Source organism: Limanda limanda, chromosome 8, assembly GCF_963576545.1.
Source record: "Limanda limanda chromosome 8, fLimLim1.1, whole genome shotgun sequence".
NCBI classification, from domain to species: Eukaryota; Metazoa; Chordata; class Actinopteri; order Pleuronectiformes; family Pleuronectidae; genus Limanda; species Limanda limanda.
The window spans coordinates 20,693,258-20,714,395 of NC_083643.1; the positions used below are offsets into that span (position 1 = coordinate 20,693,258).

Sequence of the window (21,138 nt, forward strand, 5' to 3'; positions counted from 1 at the left end):
AAGCTAGTCTGTTTCCACCTGCTTGCAATTGCTATGCTAAGGAAAGGCAAGTGGCGATAGTTTTGCTCTAAATCTGCCTTATGAGAACTGTATCAATCTTCTTATCTAACCATTGACAAGGAAGCAAACAAAAAATCTATAGACCAAATCGTTGAACTATTGCTTAGAAGTAATACTTAAAAATGTACTGATCATAAAGCTCCCCTAACAATTATTCTGTATATCTATCTACATTTTCACTAACCCACAAAGCCCATATCTGTGGCTTTTGTGAAAGAAGACTCTATCAAATCTCTGGAAACAAGGCATTTGAAGACAGTTTGATAACTTGTGGTCTGTCAGTGTCACTGTGGTCCTCAGCCTTTGCCTTTTTACCATTAGCTTTACTATATCTCCTGAAATCTCTAAACTATCATCAAATGCATTTTCCTGCAGTTGTCAGAAACCATGGGACCACCTCTGATCTCCAAATGAACTATTCCATGATATTCTCCATGCAGTGTGCAGATACTTGGGTAGCCCACACCAGAGATTAAGTGCCACGCTGGATGGACAGTGTATGAGTTACCGCGGTAATCAGTCGCAGACAGTGACAGCTGACAAGCATCTATTGGGCGGCATACGGAGCGCGTTTCAGACACACTCATGCTCACTGTCACAGGCAGTTAAGATCTTGTCATCTCATAAGTTCTGAGTTGGGGTGCAAAGGACTCTAGAACAGTATTGAAAAGCCTCAACCTTCCTGTGACCCTCTCAGTGTACAATAAACACAGACCTTTCCGTCTCTCGTTTTATTGTCTTCTTCTTGGAATGGAGAAAAAAAAATAAGGAATTGGCACACATTCGGCGGTGCAATCCCTGTGTGATTATGAAGGTTTTAGGCTCCAAAAGCTTTTTGTGTCTAATTGTTATCTTCCAACAGAGATTGTTTTCCTGAGAACCACGGTGCCGGCTTACGGGTCCTATCACTTAGGCAGTTACGATGTCAAGTTTGACATCCTGGAAGGCAACGTGGAGAACGCCTTCGACATCATCAAGCGGGTAGAGAACGGATTGTATGTGGGTGAGTACAATGTGTTTCTTCACTTTGTGTGTTGTGAAGTCTGAACCAACCAACCCAACCAACATTTGACAACAGAAGCTTTAACATGCAGCCTGTACCAGCCGACAGCCTCAGTGACTGGAAATTGCATTTCTTCTGACAAAGTTGGTGGTTTCTCTGACCTCATTTCTCATTTTGAAATATATATACTCATTTTTTCACAAATCAAACTCACATGTGCACGCTGAGAAGGGACAAAAATCTTCCACAAGGAATGTCTGGACCCTCTGACATAAGTACATCTGACACGGTCCGTTCTGCTCTTCTGCAGTGTGGTGGCATGATGTAGCTGTCATCATCCTTATGGGGCTCTTGCTGTCTGTGTCTTTGGAGATTTGTCCTCTCAGTGGCTCTGTGAGACAGACGAGGGCCTGTTTCTGTCTCACCAAATATTTGGCATGAGTTTTCACAGTCTTGTGGTTAAACAAAGTACCATTTAATTCACTTATCCACGACTATGCCTATCCCAAGCAGATCATTACTTTCCACAATGACTTATGGCGGTCTGAATGTACAGGAATAGGGTGAATAAATCCATACGTGTGTATATACTTGCACACACACGAGTGATTGTAGTTGACAAGCAGTTCATCAAAACTACCTGTTACCGCCATCATTCAAAAAGAGCCCTGAACTAGTTAAAGTAGGAGCAGCAGATACCATCTCTAGTGGGGTGTAACAACAACACATGTTTGGGTAGCCGCCATTCCCATCCTTTAGTCTGGTGGTGACCCAGGACCGCTGAACGCCTATGGGAGAGATGAACTGAGCCTTGACCCTGGGAGAATGAGGGTGTTGTGAGCACGAGGATGACGTATCGTTGGGCCCGTCTAGGTGATTTTGTTTTGGTTGTGTGCTAAGATGCAGGCGGCGTGGCAGTGGAGGATCAGCGTCTTTTACTTGGAGCTGCTAGATAAAGGGATGGCCTGTCAGTATGCACATCTGTCTTCGATGGCCTGTCAATTTGCACATCTGTCTTTACAGAATGAAAGAGGGAGAATGAGGCGGAGGAGTGTATGACTGTCACTGGTTCAAGCTGGGGTATGGGTGTAAGCAAGTGTTCCTCTGTTGTACACTTGTGCAGAAACAGATGTGCGCTTATCAAATTCAACCAAATTCTCACAAAGACATCGGAGGAAAATGTTCATTACCAGCAATACTTCACATAATTCCCTGTGAAGCAGTTATAATTATATTGTACTGTCTTATAATAGTATGTTTTTGTTGGAATGTGCAATGGTGTAATTTTGAGTGGTAAGCCTTATTTTGCAAAAAGTATAATGTCTACTGTGTGTGTGTCTGTGTGAGAGTGTGTGAAGAGGATTTAAGAGAAATTCCTTGTTTACAGCAGTGCTCATTTGCAGGGGCAAGTATGTATGTTTGTGTGTGTGTGTGTGTGTGTGTGCAAGGAAAGAAGAGAGAATACAATCAGAGATAGAAATAAGACAAAAATGAGACACTGTGATTCAATGAAAGAGGAAAGAGAGAGAGAGAGAGAAAATATGTGCAGAAGTAATCCTGGGTGCTTTGCTTCATGTGGTTAAATGTATTGTTCCATTTCCCCACGCTAGGCCTCAGTGTCTCGCCGAGCATTAGAGCACTTAAACTGACGACCACATGAAAGGCCTGTTTGTGAGGAGCCACTTCTCTCCCAAACCCAGTGGATGCTTATTGGATCCAGCTCTTGCATGTTAGCACCAGTTGCCCATTGCATATCCAAACTGAGGCCCTGTGCACTGGAGCCTTCGGTCAGCGAGTGCTCGCTGTGAAGTATGGCGTCCATTGTGCTATGAAGGCCCTCTTTGGTTTTATTAAGTGGGTTGTGCTGCTGGTGCTTTGGCCTACAGACGCTGCTGTTGCATAACTATTGTGTGAGGCTCGCTGACGTGTCACTTAAGGAAGCTTAGTTTCCAGTATCTCCAGTGTCTCCAACAGTGGTATTACAGCTTGGTGGGATGTGAAGAGTAGCAGACATTGAGGCTCCACTAATGAACAAGTGCGTGAACTCAAAGTAACTTTGGCCATTATTTTTGGCCACTTTTTGTGTTTTTGAAAGGGACAGAGGAGGCAGTTAGGAATCCTCAGAATCCACTGCTAACCTGAAAAAAATGATTCTTAAAAGATTTGATTGGCTGATGCTCTTTTCCGTTCTGCTCACTTGCTCACTATTTTGAAACCAGACGGCTGCACACACACGCATTCACTGTATGCATAGACGTGTGCATGCCCACACACAACATACCATACAGGAGCCGCACCGCTCTTTCCCAGTTCCTGGTCATCCATCATTGGCTTTCCCAGCACTGTCATATCTGGATGACAACCCTGACAGCCTTATGCATCTGTGCAAACACAACCAACCCTCAGCACTTAAAATAATCAGAAACCAATCAGAAGTGTTGAAATTCCCACAACGACCACAGTAATTCAGCGGCAACCACACACAATTCTTTCATGTGCATAGAAACGCAGCAGAACCACCAAAGTGATTTATATAGTCCTTACAACTAAACCAATATTTGTGACACATCATATTTGGAAACAGACAGTGAGGGAATGTGTTACTCATGCTGATGTTGTCTTCCACTTTTGATGCTGGACAGGTTGTTTGAACAGGGTTGATCATGAGATGATTGATTTTGGTCGTCAGCAGGTGGTTAGATGAGTCCACCCTTTGAAAACACTGCATTTGTTGTCTCTGCTGGAAGCATGGAACGAGTTCGGGGGATTTCCTACAGCTAACCCATGTTGTACATACACATACAGTGAGCACAGCCTTAGTTCCTCGTGGCATTGATTCCACACAATGTTTCTAAACATCACATTTGAGATTCTGGTCCACGTTGACATGACTGAATCACATAATTTCTCCAGATTTGTCAGCGGCACATTCATGCTGTAAATATCTCAGTCTACCACATCCCAAAGGTCTTATTGTGGTAAATGGGGAGGCCAATGAAGCACAATGAACTCATTGTTGTGTTCATGAAACCAGCTTGAGACGGACTGTTTTCCCCACACTATAGCACCACCAGCAGCAGAAGCCTGTTGACACAAGGCAGGTTGGGTCCATGAATCCATGCGGTTGACATCAAATGCCGACCCTGACATCTGTGTGACTCAGCAGAAATCAAAATCCATCACACATTTTTTTCCAGTATGCCTTCAACTGTCCAGCAGATGCCCAGGGCAGCCTAAAGGGGTTATCTGACTTTCCATAACCTTTCTGGCAACTCGGATCTCCATTCCACCAACATTTAATGGGTTCTTCCCAGGGCCAGGCTCCACTTCTTAACTAAGTATCATTAAAGCATAACTAACAAACCAACTGAAAGGTTGCTAGGAGAGCGATTACCTCTTTCAAGGCCAGCAACCTTTCATGCCGTGCTAAAGAAAGTGAAAAATCCTTCCCTGATACGCCCATTTATTCGGATTTGCTCCAAAATTTTAATGGATCCTTCCTTGAGTCATGCCTAATCCCTCCAAGAAATTGAATGGAAATTGGTTGAGTAGTTTTTAAGTAATCTTGCTGACACACAGACAGATAAACATAAGTTAAAATGTGAGGATAATTGTGATGATATCAAACAGCTGAAAACATTAGTCCTCTATTGGGTAGACCGAGATACAGATTTCTACTCCCCCATTAGGGTATCATCTTTTTTTTTAACTATGAATATCAGTTCACTGAGCAGGACCATGAATCTCAATTCTTCAAAGGTAATACAAAGTTAACTTAAATCAACTATTAGTTGTGTTTTCACTTTGCTTAGCCGGCTGGCTGACCAAAAGAATTGGGTAAATGGAATGCACAATACAGTAAGTAACCAGATGTGGAATCAAACAGTCAGGACATGTTTAGTCATCTGTTGAATCTGTCCAAATTACTCCTCTTCATGAGTAATTATCATATGTGTCATGTGGAAGGATTTTCTGTACCATTAATCAGTGCTGCTATTTCTTTTTATCAGTGAAAACTGCTTCTTCAATGTAGTATTTATGTTTATCTTACTGGACAGCAACAGATAATACAGAGTCTCCCCCTCATCATTCATCAACCTCTGGAGAAGCTGTTACTTTAGGACTCTGGAGCTAAATTCCAGTCATTTTTTGATGCAGGTGAAAGTATACATTTGTGGTTTATAGTGCAGAGAATACATATCTGCTCTGCTGCAATTGGCACTGGGCTGGCGGCAAATGAGGCAGACACTTTGAATGAATAGAAGAGGAAGTAAATAGTTTGTCTCTATGCAGGTAGTCATGGTCGTCAGTGCCGCGGTCCACAGTGGATGGTGGAATGTGAGCCTACTGTGTGAGACATGACTCTACTTCAGAGCCAGTGGAACTTGTGGCTGTGCTGCTGAGGAGATGAGGACAGCCGTGGAGATAAGCCCATATCTGGCTCATCTAGTTTGAGCGGTTTAATACCAAGCTAAATAAGAAAAAAACATTAAAATAAATAATCCATGTTCAAGGCAGTGACATGCCATTATAGATTAAAAAGTTATATTGAAAGAGTATCAAGATGCTGTATAGTTTGGAGAATATGACATAAAACCTGATTATAAACGAAAATGAAGTAGGTTTTGGTCTCACATCGTTCCCATTTAGTCCACAGTGACAAGTCTATTTTCTGCTCCTTAGTTATGGTCCTTAGCTTTGAAATGTCACTTGTAATATAGTGCAAAGGTTGTGGTAAAGATAATGGCGCATGTTATGTCATCTCAGCTGCTCTGGCCCGCAACTGCTAGAACAGAGAGTCCAAGAAAAGAACAAACCGATTCCTTACGGCTACTTTTCAGTGATGTCACCACCCAGTGAGTGTCACTTTCCAACAATGACCCATGAGCCATTTGAGAGATCTCTAACTATGACTCACTGTAAATTGACCTTGAAATATCAAGCCACATGTGCTGGCCTTTCAGAGCTGGGTTTCATTTGCATGGTTCCAACCCCCTCTTTGGAGTGGTCAGTGGTATGTTTGGACAACCTGACCTGCTGGCTGTCCGAGGACCAGTGGCCTGGCCGTAAACGCAGGATCTGTTCCCTGGGGGACACTCTTTGTGCAGATGGTAATGTTGACAATTCAAAAGGATTGTATCTCAGCCATGCTGGCGGGTTATGAAAACTGACACTGGTTGCTTTGCTAATTGGGTAGCAAGTGATCTAGCTAAAAATGTTTTTGGCATCTTTTCCAGATTTTATGGATTTTGTTGAGAGAAAAAGTTCCCGGCAGTAAAAAAAACACTCACTGCTGTTTCAATGTTTATGCCTGCAGTGCTAAGCTGTACAACAGCGATATGGTCAGATACAAAACACATTGCTGTTACAGTCGTAATGAAGAATGCCCTCCAGTGCCCTCTTTGCATACTGGAACTTCGTACACCACCTGGATGCTCTCCAGTGGTTTTACTGCAGTGAGCATGCATAGCGCCACAACCAGCGTGTCATTATACAATACTGTGGTGAGGCCAATGCATACTTTTCATTTGTCTCTGGTGTTAAACCCGTTCATTTTGGATTTTGTCATATACTTCCTCACTGAGTTGTAGAAACCAGAAAACCCAGAAATTGTACTGTTTACTTGTAACCCTTCAATACTGCAGCCCTCGTGGCCATGAAGGATGACAAATGCCTCCTGGCATCTGCTGCACTTTGTTTTGTGGCAGTGTCTCTGCTACTAGTATGCATTTACTTAAGGCTTTTTTTCTACTTTAGGGGCTCCTTTATGGTGTGGCAGAATGCTTTGGAGAACGGACAGATTACACAGCTGTTTGTTTGATGGTGGCTGTTTGAAACCATTGGGGCCACCTTTGCACCCTGTGGCAGATACCGAATTGAGATGGAGAGTAACTGAAAACCTTACTTCAGGCCTCACATGACATGACCTTGCAGCTCAGTCCCGGGGCACAATGTCGGCTGTAGGGGTTATGTGTTTATTTATATAGAGCTCAGGTGGTACGGTAACCAATGAAAGTCAACCTGTTATGTGGCTGTTGGCTTTGTGCCTTACAGCCACGATGAAATGTTAAAGATGAGTATGCGGTTGTGGTTTCACCTCAGGTTCACCGTGGGTATGTTGAGGCCCAGCTGTTGGTTGATGCTTTCCCCTCATTGAGGATACCGCTGCGCTTTTGATGGGGAGCTTACGGAAACACAGTCATTATGTTAGGAGATCACCGAGGCTTCCAGGAGGTCACATACACGGACTTTCTCATCAAGCTGTTTTGTGCAGAATCTGGCAGAAGAGCCCACATTGTAATAACATAATTCCTATTTTTTTGCTCTCAAGGCTGTAGAACAAAATTAGCTAAACAAAGGCGTTGAAATTAGGTGTATTTACCAAGCCGCAATCACTTCAGAAAACATGAGACTGGTCACGATATCTTTATTCTTGGTTTGTTATCATGCCCAATTTCAAATTTAAGAGTTTAAGTTAAAGAAAACTCAACTGCGAGTTTCACGTCATCATCATCATCATTATACAAGTTCAAGGAAGGTTTGGGCATTACGCAGAGCTATTGGACACAAACCCCTTGTCTACACTATAGCAGATCCTTTTTAGAACTGGTATTTTCCCATTTGTTTGTAAAAGACTCAAAAAACACGATTTCCATTAAAAAGCATGTAGAGAACATAACAATGACTACAGACGCTCAAACAAGCATGCAAGGCCAGTAGGTGGCGATAAAGTCTAGTTCCATCAAGAACCAAGAACGCTGTGGTCCAAGTCATGCTAAAGTTAGCTGCAAAACGGTGCTAGCCAAGCGTAGAGAAACCGTTTAATAGTCATTGTTGTTGTTTCTGGTGCATGCCCATTATACAATGAAGGCACATGCAAGGTAACCAGTTACATCATCATTTCCCAAAAACTCTGTTTTACACGTACAGATGAGACCAGGGTTTATTAATTCTACACTTTGTGAGGCATTGTAAAAATATCTGTGTCAGCAACTTAATAAGCGGTTTGCGTGTGGACAAGATACTTGAGCGATGATGAAAAAGTTTCTTGTGTGGACAAGGCATAAAACAGAATTCTTGTTCTTAAAAACACACTTGTGTCCTCCACATGTGCTAATTAGACCACAAACAAATTTTAAAAAACACAAACGAGACTCAGACACATTCCACATATTGCACTATTTAGATGTCTTCAATAAAATTTCAGTTTAGCTGCAATGTGTCTGTGTTGTTGCTATTTATTCATGTGGTATGACTGTTTAGCTTTCTTTCTTAGCCTACCCTCAGTTGACCTGAATACAGAATGTTTAGTCCCCATTAGGCTAAGGTCAGACTTGCTGTACATTACAAAAAAAGGCCTCATGTACATTAAAACCCATCCGTCTTTGCGGTGGTCCATATAGTGCTCATAATGATATCTGACTCATCTTCATTGTGTGCTGGCTCAGCCCAGCACAGGAGCGTTTTGAATGATTTTATTTGAGTTCAGTGCACACACAAATCCTGAACACTGAACTCAATTCATCTCTTTTTCAATGTCAGTTATTTTCTTTATCTTGCGGCTGTTGTTAGGTTAAAGCAAAGGTTAGCTCTTTCTGACACTGCTGCTTGTGGAAACAATACAAATCTCAGTCCTGCTCCCTTCCGTCTAGCGTCACTATGCAACAGAGTCCCAAAACACTAAAATAAGGGGGCAACCCTGGTAGAAGTGGGCCCAATTTCACACTTCTCCGCGCGCTTATCCCCAGAATCTGCTGGAATCTGTTGTGTACCCCCAGATTTGAGTCAGGTAAGATAGCGAGAGCAAAATAAAGTGACAGAGAGGGAGAGTAAGAAGTTCAAACTCATATATATAGCTAGCCCCTCCCAGAGTCAAAGATGGAATCCTGGAGAAATGCCTCCATGGCTGTATCGCGTGACTGTGACTGCTTCCCTCCATCAAACACATGGGACTCATTTACCCTTGTGGGCCACAGTGATGGTGCCACAAACACCAAGCCCCCTCAGGATGGGAAGAAAGGGGTAGGAAGAGAAGGAGGAGAGTGAGTGGGTGGGGGAATCTGCCATCGTATAATGCCAGCGTCCCCGTGGATGCGGTGGATGGCACTTAATGGATCATCCTTTTCCCTGTGGTGAACAATGACTGAATGGGTTTTATTATTTCATCACAAGTACCGCAGCAAGGAGCCTCATCTCTCAGTCTGATTGAGGCATTGATGTGTCGGTATTATGATCCCTGTTGAATTAACTTGCGTCATATTAAACATTTGAACACTTTACAGAGTCTGTCACGAATAAGAGAATGCTCCGAGGTTTGATATAGGACAGTGGTGCTGCCTGACTGCATCTGTCGATGTGTGTTCAAACAGGCCAGAGCTGAAATGTCACCAGTCCTCTCGGAGAAAAGGCCCGCTGACAGCCTGTATAAACACTGGCATTTTTTCCCCCTGTAATCGCATGTTCACTTAAAAAGAGCACCCAGTGGATTCCATTGGCATTCAGTAATGCTCTGTTTCAGTGTGTTTAGTCTCCTGTCTCTTTTACCTTGATAGAGTGGGTCTTTTGTTCACAAAAATAGGCAGAAGGTGTGATGGAGGAATAAAATCGACGGATGGTCCAGACATTCGTTTTGTTTAGCTTGTTAACAACACAGTTGATTGATCAAAATGTACCAGTTGATACCATGGCACCTTTCAATGGAAACTTCATTAGTTGCATAATGAACAATTGGTTTGGGCGGGGATTCCCCAACTTTTCATCCACCGACCCCCAAAATAATGATGCCAAAGTGACTCGTGACTCCCATCATCCCTGGAGGTGATTTGATTTCAGGTATTTTGCAAAAATAAGAACGAATCACTCATTACAATTTCTTGTCTTGGCTAAAATATGCTATTCTTAATTGTTTCTCAAATTTTATAAAATTTCTCGAAATCGTCACATGACCCCCTGTTGTTTTACGACCCCCAAGGTATCCTGATCCATGGTATGGGTGCCATTGAGTTACAATACAATACGATACAACCTTGTTTTATGTTAATGTTTATGGCCTTTAAATTCCCAGCCTCCATTGGGATATTGAACTCTCTTTTGCCTCAATCATTCCCACAAGAGATTGTTAGTATTGGAGTTAGTATTGACTGGAACTACTTTCTACTGAAGAAATGTAAAGAGCTGTACTGAATAAAGTTCAAATCCCCCTTTAAAATTGACAGAACTGTCAAACTTGAGAGGGACGACTGCAGTTGAAGACTGGTCTAGACAGCCTGTGATCAGCACATTGTTTTTGAAAAGATACTTTGTGTCATTTGCCGAATGACAAATGTAATTTTTCAATGTGCTGAATACCGCAAACAAAATTCCATTGGCCTTGGTTGTATTGGGGTTGAAGCTAAATTTCTAACAAAACCTCAGCACATAAAACCAAAACTATCTGCATGGCTTGATACCACCAGTGTAAAGTGAGAGGAAAAGAGACCAAAATACAGATTTGAAACCGTTCTAAAGTTTATCTTGTTGATTATCATAAATACTCATTGATTAACCAATACATTACAGCTATGGATATATATATATATATATATACATCATATATATTATATTGGCTTAACTTGCCATGACCCAGAAACACAAATAGTTTATTGTTGGCATCATTATAATGTCACTGTTGTTCTCCCTTGTCTCATTCAGGTGTTGTTCGCCAAGTGAAACCTCTGATTGGTCCAATGGCTACAGTTCTGAAACTGTCCATGCGCAACCTGACGACCCAGGGCGAATCCGGCCAGAACATCATCAACGTCCACGTCTTTGTCTCCGAGTTCTGGTTCTGAGAGCCGTGACTTCACCACATGCATTAAGACATCCACTGTCAACACTGTAAAACATTGGTTTTGTAATATATCAATGCACAGATCAGTGTTGAGGCTTTAATGTTGTGTTTGATCACTTTTGACAGTTTCTGAGATGAAAGGTTGCTTCTGCCGGTGAGAGCACCACTTCTGTTGCTTTGATGACAAGCTCAGTGAAGCACATGCCGGTGTTGCATCTGGCAAAATTCAGCTAAATATGGAAAAACAATGTCATTAAAAAAGTCTTTGTAAGAAATGAGACAATCGGAATTGTTTTGAATGGAAAGTGCATGCATTTAGAGAGGTTGTTCAAGGATATGATGATGATGAAATTCTTTTGATGACATTACAGTTGCAACAGTCACTTTTCCTTTCTTACTGTATTCATTGGATGAGGTATTTTTTTCTATGGAATAAACACTATTTTAGTTACAGCATTGGTTTTAGGATTTCTTGCCAATAACATTTAAAGAAAACCGCTCAATTTAAACATCTGTTTATATGTGTTATGTTACAGCAACTACATCGTCTTCTTCATGGAAACAATATTCTGACCTGTAGAGTGTATGAGCACAGGTATACCAGACCTTCAATGCCATGGTAACTAATAACACGCACTGTGGACCAGTCACAGTTTGCTAAGGATTTATTACAGAAACTACTTGGTTAGGTTTAGAAAAATCATTGTAGTTTAGTTAAAATTAAGTATTTGCGACATCTTTGTGTGTGTGTGTCTATGTCTTCATGGTCCTGGAGACACCTACTGTAGTGGGAACTAGTTCCTGTTACTTTGACAGTTGTTCAAGTGTTTAATTAACAAAGTGTCGAAAGTGTTGGTTTAAAGTAGGGAAGGGGCCATCAGCCCCCACCCACTTAACTTCACCTAGTCCAAATTCTTTTCAGTTCACTGATGACTGTATCCCCCTTCCTATCATTACCATTAAGGTAAATCTATAGACCATCTTGCAATGGGATCACCCTACCGGTCAATAATGTTGTCAGAACGTAAACAGACTGCCGGGCATTGCTTATGGTAAGATCCTATTCATGATAGCCTCTAGTTGTACTTGTTCATGCTTGAATACCTAATCACTCAATGTCTATTTGCATTGCACATATGGGTATATACTGTTTGTAATTCCTAAATTTCTGAGTCCAGGCCCCCAGTGTCTGGAATCACCCTGTTTGCCATGTAGTTCACTTGGCAAGGAGGAACTGTGTCTGTGTGTAAGTTCCATACACTTTCTAGTGCCCTCAAAAATGTACACAAAGAACAAGACAATGTCATATCCATTGAATACTTATTTGTGCTAACAATCATAGATAGATATAAAAGATACCGAAGTAGTTTGCTGCTCATGATAGTGTAAACTACTTATAGAGGGAACAATGGAGTTAAATGTTGTAGCTAACCTAAAATTGCCCCTTAAAAGGCAAACATGTGAGATGTTCTTTCACCACATGAGTAGTTCAGTCATCTGACTTGACGTATGACAGGAAGCGTCAGTACAACCATTCCAAAGTGTCAATATTAGCGAACAAACAGAGGCATGCAAATAGAACTATCTAGGCTAGTTCACCACTTTGTTATTGGTGGTCCAAGAAACCTCAGTTTCCATAACAACATTTGGAATATTCTGTTGAGTTTTGCACTCATTGATATCTGTCCAGAAACAGTAAAGATGCAAATTAATAGCCTGTCATCCAATTGCCTTGAGTAGGGATGGACTGTTAAGCTACTCAGCTACTCTTTCATGCATATTAACAAGTTCAGTTTGGGTTTTATTCATTGTCTTTTAGTGTGTCTGGAAGATGAGGTTGGTAGGCTCTCCAGAAAACCTCTTTGGTGGAATGACCTGGAGGGAAGGGAGGATGTTACAAGGGGGTAGCAGTAGTTAGAGACCAGAACCAACAACCACATTCCTAATTATGCTTATCAGTGAACCAGAACTCCTCTCTCCATCAAACAAGGGAAGACGTCAGACAGAAAGCAAACTGAACACATGTCAGTAACTGTGTAATCATCAATGTGGCCGGACCCGACCAGAGCCTCCCAAATGCTTCAAAGACAATAGAGGAGGAGACGCAAACATGAGGTTCTCAAGTCATCGGAGTTGATGGATTTTAAGGCTCTGCTGATGGGGGATATCCTCTTCAGAGGAAGTAGAGGCCAGCAGGTCAGCCTTGTGGTTGACATGAAAAGAGTGGGGAAGAAGAAATGAGAGAAGAAATTCAGCGTTTATGTGTGTGTGAATGGTCTAGGTATTACTCATGTTGTGGGGACCTAAATCTGTTTACACAATCACATTATGGGGCATATTGCCCTTATGGGGACAAATAACAAATTCCGAGTTACATAAATCATTAGATTTGAAGGTGAATACATGTTTTAAGGATGTGGGGAAGGTTGGGTTTAAGTCAGGGTTAAGGTTTGGTAAGTGGGCAGTTAAGGTTAAAGTCAGTCTCCAGGAACTAAATGTAAGTCAGCATAATGTCACCTGAAGTCACAGAGGTAAAACTGTGAGTGTACTTTTTTGGGTGTGTATGTTAACTCCAGAACCCTAAAGCCGCATAGCCACCGTTAGTTAGTTATATAGTTATATATCCACTTGTGCTGCATATAAGTATATATAAGCAACCATTTTAATGTATTAATAAATTATATATGTATTTTTTGCTTTTATAATCAGAGAAAGATAATTGTAATCAGTTTTGAATAAAGAAAACAGTTTGTACTGTACCAATATAGCCGAATAATGGCAGCTCTTGTGCATTTCAGACATAAATTGTCTCAGAGTAGTTTTCAAGATGAAACAATACTTACATAGTTGGCTCATTCTTAATCAAAATCTGCGGAGAAAAACACATTGTAAGGACGTAAACAGCTGAACATGAGCAACAAAAAGCCATATAGCCAGACTGTGTGGGAGGACATTACCAAGGAACGGGCTGGCTGGCTCTGAATCTTGACTGTAAGAATGGCTGGGGCAGCAGTCCCTCGCAGTGTTACCAAACCACATACATGTGTGGGGACAAATGAGCAAATATCTTCTGCCAGATTCTCCATCCGAAGCCAAGAGGCAGCCACTCACACTGCAAGCCGACTGTATGACTAAGCCGAGTGGGCTTGATGAGTCGACGTAATGGCAGGGGATCAGACCTGTGTGTGTCTGTGCTGTTTGTTTGTGTACTCTACTGTGGCACAATGGTGGTCAGGCCTCTCGATACAAGTGGTCATAGTGGTGTCTGGCCCAGAGTAGACAGGGTATGGGGCTGATGGGAGTCTGGCCCAGGGGTTGGCGAGGCGGCCTGCTCCCAGACAGAGACCAGAGGACCTCAGGAGGCACGTGCTCGGCCGACTCCTGCACTCACCCACTCCCTCTTTTTCCTGGCACCCTACCCCTGCTCCTACCGCAACACATGTTATAGGATATAAGTGAGTTCTTTTAATAAATTTGGGGGCATTTATTTTTTTTCCTCTATTTTGCAAACCACCGTTTCTCATTACCATAAACACAAAAATGTTTCTTTTAGATGGGCATTACCAACTTGGCCATTAGTCCTGCTCCAGAGTCAAGGAGATTCTCAGCTTTGCAGTACACAGATAATTAGTTACTTATATCGTGAAATGTAAGAAAGTGATAAATTCTGCTTGGATGCCAATCAATTGAAAAATCATGTGTTAATTATGACACTATAATAAATGGCTAATAAACTACCAATAACTTTCTCCCCTGATGAGAATTTTTTAAAGAGCATTTCACCTGTGTTTAAGTTTTCACTCACTGTGCATTTAGATGAATCTGCAAAGTGGTGTTTCTTATGAGTCCAATAGATGGCAGACACATACAACACAAGGCTGCACAGGCAGAGCGTTTCAACACTGTATTCCCTTTAACAACTGTCACCACCTTCCACTAAAATGAGAGAAACAGCCAACAAAGATCCAATCTTTCTATCCAGTAGGAAAGACTTTGCAATAACTATTGAACTTACTGAAATGTATGCTCATCATTTAAAAAAACATTCCACTGGGACCTCAATAGTACTACATTGAAACTCTGACGATATTCTGAGTTGAGCCCAACAAAGTCTTAGATTGTACAAATAAAAAAACAATTCTGAGAGTCTGATGTAAATGTTACGGAAAAATCCCTAACACCCAAAAAAGGATCATAAATGATTAGCTCGACAACACTATATTTCATTGTTTGTGATATGGAAGTCCCATTGATGCCTCTCCCTCCAATCAATTAAACCTGTTGAGGTTTAGGGTGATAGACAGTCCTCCAATTACACAGGGGCTCCACCTTGACCCAAAAGAAAATCACAAAACACACAAGTGTGCCCCTCCATAACTTTCAGATTTCAAACATCACCATTTACAACCACTACTGAACACGACCTGTTGCCAGAGTACACAGTGAATCAATCACATTTGGGAATATAGGCCGTGGGGTGCACTCATGAAAATTCAGCGTGCAGTCTCTTTGTTGTTACAAGCAGCTCGGAAACACACTGTGACGTGCGTGGTGCTTAAGAGCATGCATATCACAGGGAGGGAGGGGAAACAAATCTGACCATATGTAGTATAACCATGGTGAGATGGCCACCGAAAACGGCCGGTGACCTGAGACTGTAAAGTCATCCTTTCTTACGGGATAAAAAGGCTAATTTTAACGTGGCATTTATTTGTTGTATATTTAGTACCACGTTTATAGCCTGTTCTGACATTTAAAACAAATCTGTTATTTTCATAAGTATAAAAAGCCCATTGTACCGTATTCCATGACACACTCACTGAAAAACATGGGATAAAACAGAATAAAAGTCCTACAACATGTCTTAAATTAATTTCTTGAAATATGAAGCCTTTATATTTATGGAAAGTGTTTGTGATTTTTCAGTTTGCCCACCTTAGATAGTTCAAAATGGAGTCTTGTAAGGGGATCTTAAGACTGATATATGCTACTCCGTTTTTTATGACACGGACAGAAACGGACAGAGAAACGCCCTCTCCGAGCGCCTTGGAGAGCTTTTCGTGCACCTCTGATTTTTCTATCTGTCCGTGTTTATTTTGGAGAGCCTACGGACAGCCCTTGGCTGTGATTGGTCCGCGAACGACATCCTTTCCGTACGTCATTTCCGGACCTCAAACTTCCTGCTCTCCCTGTTTCACAACAAACCCAAACACAACTATGAATATACGATTAATGTGACGTGTGTGTTAAGCCAGCGGAGTTGTCCGGCTGACGGTGGCTCGTTAGAGCACTGATGGCATGTGTGCACGGCCACAGATGGTTATAACGAGCTTTCAAAACCGGCGCTAGCGGACTAGCAACCATGCTAACTGCGGTGGTAACAGTGCAAAAACCCGCCGGCACGACTTTAATTCCACTTCTATCATGACACTGTTTCTACAATACCGTCAGGTTAGAAGCAAGCACTGGGTAGTAGTTAGTGTCGGGAGTCCCTGCTGACTGTGTGTGGAAGCTGGAGGGGAGCTAGCTAGCTTCGTGTAGCTACATGTAGCCTCAAGCAGCTTCAAACTGTGGGATTAGCAACACAGTTCGGAAACAAGACCGGGGAACCGCTGCGCTTAGAAACGATAACATCAGCATTTTCACCTGCTGGGTGTCACTTTAATTAGTTCTGTTAGTTGCCATGGTTCAGTGTGTGGGAGGCCAGCCGACAGAGGTAAATAAAAACACGTGGACTTCTTCCCAGAAATGGGGTTGGCTTCTCTGAGCTCGTCTTCCGTTGCGCCACCTATGGGTTTGGGGGTGAATTGTTTTCAAACGTACAGTCGTCGGACAAGTAAAAATCAAAAATACTCTCTGGTCTCCGTGCGTCCCTCTCCGTGAAACGGATACGTAGTAGCATAATGGAGCCTTTAGTCTCGTATCAAAGCTACATCATGCACTTTTCACACCTTGTCCAGAGGTGAGCCTCGGCCCTTAAGGACCATGGCTATACACTCTGAGGATGTGCATGATCTCATGCCTCATGCCAGAGGCTTCACAGACCTGAAATGTTTGATCTTTCATTGCACATGAAAATGAGCTGGGAGTTTCCTGTGTCTCCCCAAGTGTTGTTTTGTCTGTGGCTGAGTACACATACACACACACTCACACACCCCACAGTGGACAGTGTCAGACGTCTCTAGGTCTCGAAAGCATTGACCAGAGAGAAAAAAGAGATTTGCTCTGTAAACACGGGGAGTTGTCAGGACATTTTGTTACAAGGGAAACCATTACACACTGCATGTTTTGATGTGAGGTGTCAAGCATGTATTCATCGGCAACTTACTTTTTTACTTCCCCTTCGAAATTTACATTAGAATAAAAAAAAGCATTCAGAAAATGTCACCAAGTAATTCATCCCTGACTCGCTCAACATATTGGGTAAGCTTAAATTGCTGAGTTGAATGTAACATAGATACATTAGCTAACAAAATCTAAGACAATGTTTGGCCTCAGAATTGCCGCAATCCTATCGAGCAAATGTGTTAAGCAGATTTTAATGACAAAATAGAGCCAGCAAGCAGACTGACAGGAAGTGAAAAATAAATCAGCCGCTGAGAGACAAAGTAAAATCTGTTATTGTTTTAGCCTGAGCTCAATGAGGAAAAAAAAGTCGTTTTGATAGAAATACTTTTGTAACAGCGATGCTTGATCTCCAAGTGCACATCTGTGTGTCATTGTCCCTAAACCGCTGTCTCTGCATACGCTAACATTTTGAGAACAGCGATTCAGAGAATTAATTATCCAATTGTTCAGAGGCATCAAGGGGAAAAGGACTTAAGCCGTCAAAAGATACATTTTCAATTTGGTGAGAAAGTGTGTGCCTTGTTTCCTATTTACATCTCTGCCGGTCCAGCGCTCCATTTCACTCCACACATATCTAAGTATGGAATTAGGTTTCCAGCAACTGCACTGAGACAAAGGTCATCTGTGGTATTAATGAGTGGAAGGCCTTTGAATCTGGCACACTTACATATGAAGGTACTCCGTGTGACAAATAACATAGCGTAGCATTGCCTATGATAATTAATATGTTGCATTTTGTTTTTCAACAGGCTGCCTTTGTAACTTCAGAGGGTTGCGGGAAATCCATCAACATGCTCTTTATGTTGGCACTAGGTCACACACACAAAGTAGGTTTGGTTAATGGTTACCCTCGATGGTATTGACACCTGAAGTGCAGGTCTGTGAGGGTAATGCCTCTTCATCACAGTAACATTGACTCTGTGCACCATGCGTCTGTTGACTTAGCCCTGCAAAGACTCACGTCTACTACTACACACAGAAAAAGAACAAAATGCCTACTTAATGGACATATGGCCCACATTGCTAGTCCACCGCTGTGATGATGTTCTCTGTTTCCTCTCATGTCTGGATGCATTAAATAGATCAAGCCTTCTTGATTCTGACTTTTCAGCGTAAAGTTCAGACGAGCCAGAATGGTTGTTAGACGCCATATCCTGCTTGTATGATGATGTTATACAAACTCTGTATCACACAGCCTTGACTTGTTTTGTGGTAAGAACGAAGCAGATGCAACAGATAAGGTTAGGGTTAAAATGTAGTAAAAGCTGGGAGAGATTCTGGAAGCCATTGAGTCATTGATCTTAGAGTTCTCCAGTCCTAACTGAGCCGGGGGGTTATTCTCTATCCCCTCACCCTCCTTCCTTTTTTTATCCTTTGTTGTGGTCACTGGGACAATCGGTTACAGCCCAACGGAATGGAAACCACTCAGTCGGTCCCCCTGCTACAGCCGACTATTAAACAGAGGATCCAGTTACTATGACCAGTTTGGGAGGGAAGGCATCTTTAGGGGAGATTTAGTTCCTCCGAATGCTTCAGTATAATCCCAGCCAACATATTCATCCATGTCTTTCAAATCACTTGCAAAATTTCACCCTGTGGAATTCTTCAGATTACATCAACTACCAAGAAATTAGCGTTTACAAGATGATTACTCCAAAGATTGCTTCCAGAGACTCTGCTGTGTTAATTTCATAGTAAATGTTCTTCGACCACTATCTCTTTGCATGTGGGGTTTCAGGTTGGGGCAGTGGAGGCTTACATCCCGAAGCTATCAAAGAAAGAGCAGAATACAAACACAACAATGATGATGAAGTGGATAAACAGCATTCCCCCCCCGGAAACCCAACAAAACGTTTTCTTGTGAATTACTCTGTTTGTGTCTCACTGAGGCAACATTGGTGATTTATTTTTGAGTGTTGTGGGTTCCAACGCTGGACCCTGTCTCCCCGTCAGAGCGACAGACATGGCGGACACCGATGCTTTGTTTTCCAAAGTCCATGGGACCATCTGCCTTCTGGATTAAAAAGCATGTTTGTGCTCCACATTTGTTTGTGCTCACAGATGATTTTTGTCACAAAAACGCAGACTTGCTGGTATTTCTCAGATTCCTGGGCGATGACATTGCGTTTTGCTTTATGGGGTTTGTGGCTGTTTCTCCCTGGAAAATGTAGCTTGCAGAAACTACTGTAGCTGTTTTCTGGTGTGTCTGTGGCATGAAATGAAGAAGAGAATGAATCTTGCCGATGTTCTCCCTGCCACAATTAAGAGCAGACCCGCTGTGTGCAGGGGAACGCACAAGATGAAGAGGCAGCCTCTGCCATCTCCTCTGAGACATGACTATGGGGACAAAGTATTTCATCCCAGAAAATGTCATCATTGTGGTTTGCGCTATTGTTCTATATTATCACCCCTGTTACTCATTTAAAAATCATAAAGATGTAAGTCATTCTGTCTGTGTTACTTTAGAATCAGATTCTTTTAGCACTTAAAGTTCAGAGGTCTTCCAATTTATTAATGTTTGTTTTCAATTGTTTATTATTGTATTTGAGTGGAAAGAAAGGTGTCCTTTAAACAGCTTGAGCGACAGTTCTTTGACAGGGACACTGACAGACTTACAAACCAATGTAAAATATTTACTGCAAATTCTAGGAGGGCACATGTCCCTTTGTATATTCTTCCGAAGTTTGATTTCCTGAATTCATGGAAATGTTATTTCATTTTTACGTACATTGTGGATTTGGCATTGACTTTCTATTGGACAACACCAGACTGTCGTGGGAGCTCCATGGACCACACACAGACCTTTTGCCCAGAGTGTGTTCGGGCCAGTGCCCACTCCCACTCGCAGAGGCACACACAATGTGCCAAGAGGGTGGTACTGACATTGACCACCAGTCACCCTTTGGATCTGCACCAGTTACCCTTTGGATATGCATCCAAAAGATGAATCTGCAAGAAAAACAGCCACTTGTTGAACTCAAAAACTTCTACAGTCATGAAAACAAAACTGAGTATTATGGCTGATATTTGGTTAAGAAATTCCATGGACTATATGTTCCACAATAGGAATATGGAATACCAATGCATATATATATATATATATATATATATATATATATATATATATATACAGTGTTGGGAAGGATACTTTCAAAACGTATTCCGTTACAGAATACAGAATACATGCCCAAAAATGTAATCTGTAACGTATTCCATTACATTAACTAATCTGAGTAACGTATTCTGAATACTTGGAATACTTCCGGTTTGTATTGCATTTTTTTAAGTGTATGATTGCGGCGTTGTTATAGTCAGTGGAGCAGCAGCAGTTTAAACTCTCTCTCCGCCGATGCGGCGGGCGAGCTGGATGTCCGGCTCCCATCCACTCCCACCTCTGTGCCGGTCCCAACGGAGGCTGAAGTGCAGCGCCACAGCAAGGCTGCCTCGCGTCGTGCAGCGATCGTTTCGGCGTCGAGTCTATTTTTGTTTGAGCTTGACGCGACCGTATCGCTCCAGGAAACACACTGAAAAATGATTTTAAACGATATTGATGACATATTTTATATGATATAAATGATAAAGTATGCATCCCATAGTTTAAATTCCCCTTCTGTTGTCCTGGAGTTTTAATTTTACCAATATTACCAATCACATTATTACATGCCCCCCTCTGCCCCTCCATACACACAAGCAGTCATAAAGATAAAAAGAGAGGGGGGGGGCCTCCCCATTGGCTTGAGTGGAGAATACGTAATTTACCCTCGACACCCGACATTGAACGGAGCAAACAGCGGAGAAGTTCTTGAAGATGGATGACATTAAATTGGGACGCTGTTGCAGTTAATGTTGGAGCAACAAGTGAACATATGCTTTTATACAACTGGGTCAACGGGTGATA

General features: G+C 42.1%; 1 protein-coding gene across 1 annotated transcript in view; it reads left to right on the plus strand.

Moving 5' to 3' along the window:
* Positions 1-11,317, plus strand: part of fbln1 (fibulin 1) — a 34,473-nt gene extending 23,156 nt beyond the window's left edge. The window contains exons 16-17 of the mRNA XM_061076365.1: positions 923-1,063; positions 10,754-11,317. Coding sequence (XP_060932348.1) covers positions 923-1,063; positions 10,754-10,893 — 281 coding nt within the window. The 3' untranslated portion in view covers positions 10,894-11,317. The remainder of the gene's footprint in view (positions 1-922; positions 1,064-10,753) is intronic.
* Positions 11,318-21,138: the final 9,821 nt, after the last annotated feature.